The sequence below is a fragment of the Myotis davidii genome, unplaced genomic scaffold (genome assembly GCF_000327345.1).
Source record: "Myotis davidii unplaced genomic scaffold, ASM32734v1 scaffold1284, whole genome shotgun sequence".
Taxonomy (NCBI): domain Eukaryota; kingdom Metazoa; phylum Chordata; class Mammalia; order Chiroptera; family Vespertilionidae; genus Myotis; species Myotis davidii.
The window spans coordinates 224,608-227,383 of record NW_006295187.1 but is presented as its reverse complement, the minus strand read 5'-3'; the positions used below and the strand labels follow the sequence as shown (position 1 = coordinate 227,383).

Here is a 2,776-nt window from a genome sequence, read left to right as displayed (position 1 = left end):
CCCCCACTTGGAGGCATATTTTTCAGGGCCAAAAAATCGTCTTATACGCCGGCAAATACGGTAATTGCCACAAATTGGGTTGAGAAATTCTAGTCACAACTGTTCTTATCCTGGGCTTTCCTGCTAGTTGCTCAATTCCCCTTTATTCTCAGTCCTTCTCATTTCTATTTTGTCCAGTTAATGAATGTTTTTAGACATAAACTATGGTCATGTGGCTTTTCAATCTACTTTCAATTTGAGTGGAAGTTAAATGTAAATCAGAATCTCCCGTTTTCTCAGTAAGTCTTAGTGAAGGGAAACGACATTGTGGTGACTTATATCCTCACAAACCTCCAGCATTTTTCCTTAGATCTCGTTTCCCTCCTCTAACTCACAAGTGTATCTTTTCCTATCTGTAGATTTTCTTTTCTTTTATATTGATTTCTTCTTCAAATAGTGACATAAACATTTTAAACTAATTTCATGTGAAAGCATGATAACCGGTAGGATTCTCAGCATGTGAACAATAAACACATTCTTGTAATAACTGCCCACAGTTAGAAAATAAACCTGGAGTGGTTCAATGGAGTTGAAGGTGTTTTGGTTTAGAGGAATATAATTTCTAACAAATGCCTTAGGAAATCATTATTCTATTAGCTTAAGAGAAAAATAGTATTGAGTATTGTTTAGCTTTTGAACTTCAGCTGTTTTTGTCTTTTGTGGCTTTTCTTTTCAGCCTTAAAATGAACAATAGACAATGAGTGAATGGCTTATTCTAATGCAAAGCAACTCAACTGCATTAATATATTAATTGACATATGCCTATCAGGGTCATCTTGATGACAATGTGGTATGCATATTTATATGGAAAGACAGCAAACAGTGACACTGATTACAGTACTATATTATCTGCATTAACTTGTCAAAAAGACTGTATTTTCTCCTATCATGTTCAAAGTATTCATCAAAATCCTCAAATAACATCATTTTTAGAATATTTGTGCTGTGAATAAGTTAGTAAATTAATGTCAATAAACTATACATGATAAGGAAAGAGTTAATTTGAAGCACATCATCAGATTAAAAATGAATTCTCTAATTGCTTTGCCTCCCACCTGTATTTATGATTATTCCAAGCTCCAGCTCTGGAATGTAGTCGTTAGTCACTTGGCCAGCATTTTCTATCTAAGGGTGTACAACCCCCAAGGACAGCAGGGCCCTGGGAGACTGTGCTCTAATAAACATGCACAATCAGGATATAATTCAGGTCAGTGGCCCAGCTGGACTATAGCTCTACTCCTTGGTTTCATGGGCCATGTCACTCAGCCTGGGTTTAGACACACTCAGCTGTCACAGAACACATTGGAATGAAAATGAGGCTCTGGGCAAGTTGGGCTCTTTATCTAGACTGACCTTTTTCAGTGGGCCCAGGAGACATGGTAGTCATTTTGGGGGTGAGGTATGGATGTTTGGGGAAGAGGTGATAGTAGTGGAGATATTGTAGACAAGGTGCAAAAGATATGATTAGGGGAATGGTAGGATATTAAATGTTTGGAGGTTTACTCCATCATGACCCCAAATCTGCAGTGTCCTTGGCCCTGGATTGACCCATCCTGATGTCCAAACAGGCATCTTAATATTTAAAAACCCAGGGTCTGTAATGACCAAAGGCTCAACCGACTGGAAGTCAGTCCTGCAGTCAGTGCTGGGTTGCCATGGCGACCCAGCACTGACTGCCAAAGGGGCTGTGGATCAGGCCCAGAGAGAGTCCCAAAGAGAGAGGCAGGGTCTGATCCACAGCCTCCATGGCAGCTGTTGATAAGCCGTTGCCTCTCTCTTTCTCTTCGGGCTTCACAAGCAGCTGCACCTGTTTCTCTCAGGGCCTCCATGGGGGCTGCTGATCAGCCTCACCTCTCTGATCAGGCCCGGAGATAGACCTGGAGATTCTAATTGGCATAGAAACCGAACAATCAGAACCAAATCTAGGTGAATTGCGAGGAGCCAATGACTGCCTAGGAGGCGGAGCTTTTGACACTGACTGGCATAGAAACTGACCAATCAGAACCTAATCTGGGTGAACTGCGAAGGCAGAACCTAAGTTGGGGGCTAAGGAGGGGTTTTAAGGGAAACAGCTGTTTGGTGTACGGTGTAAGAGAGTGGTTCAATTTTTTAATGACCGGTTTGGCAGTATAGTGCATATGGTTGGCTATCAGTCCAGATATAGGGATTATGTATTTTTGTCTGCCAAGAGCACCTCCACCTGCTGAAAAAGGCTCCCCCCCATTTAAGCAATCCTATCCTATATAATCTATCTATACTAATAAAAGGGTAATATGCTAATTAGACTGGGTCGACTGGCCATCTTCTGGACATCCGACTTTCTTCTGGACATAGCCATGGTGGTGGGGGCCGAGGCAGAGAGGGCAGGTGGGGGCAAGATCAGGCCGGCAGGGGAGGGCAGTTAGGGGCAATCAGGCAGGTAGAGGCAGTTAGGAGAGATTAGGCTGGCAGGGGAGAGCAGTTAGGGGCAAGATAAGGCCGGCAGGGGAGGGCAGTTAGGGGTGATCAGACAGGCAAGCAGAGGCAGTTAGGGGCAATCAGGTAGGCAGGCAGGGGATTAGGGGCAATCAGGTAGGCACGCAGGTGATCGGTTAGGAGCCAGTGGTCCCAGATTGCGAGGGGGATGTCCGGCTGCCGGTTAGCTTGTTTGTTTTGCTGTAGTTCTCACTTTTCTTTTTTCTTTATTAAAAATTGCCAGGAACCACAGGAAATGTGTTATCATTCAGTAACAAGAGCA

At 43.4% G+C, this 2,776-nt stretch overlaps 1 protein-coding gene across 1 annotated transcript in view; it reads left to right on the top strand.

Moving 5' to 3' along the window:
* PLCH1 (phospholipase C eta 1) overlaps nt 1–2,776 on the top strand; it is a 146,320-nt gene that overhangs the window by 128,709 nt on the left and 14,835 nt on the right. Inside the window, 2 exon segments of the mRNA XM_015567911.1 lie at nt 2,738–2,765; nt 2,767–2,776. The exon segment at nt 2,767–2,776 is cut by the window's right edge and continues 157 nt beyond it. Coding sequence (XP_015423397.1) covers nt 2,738–2,765; nt 2,767–2,776 — 38 coding nt within the window.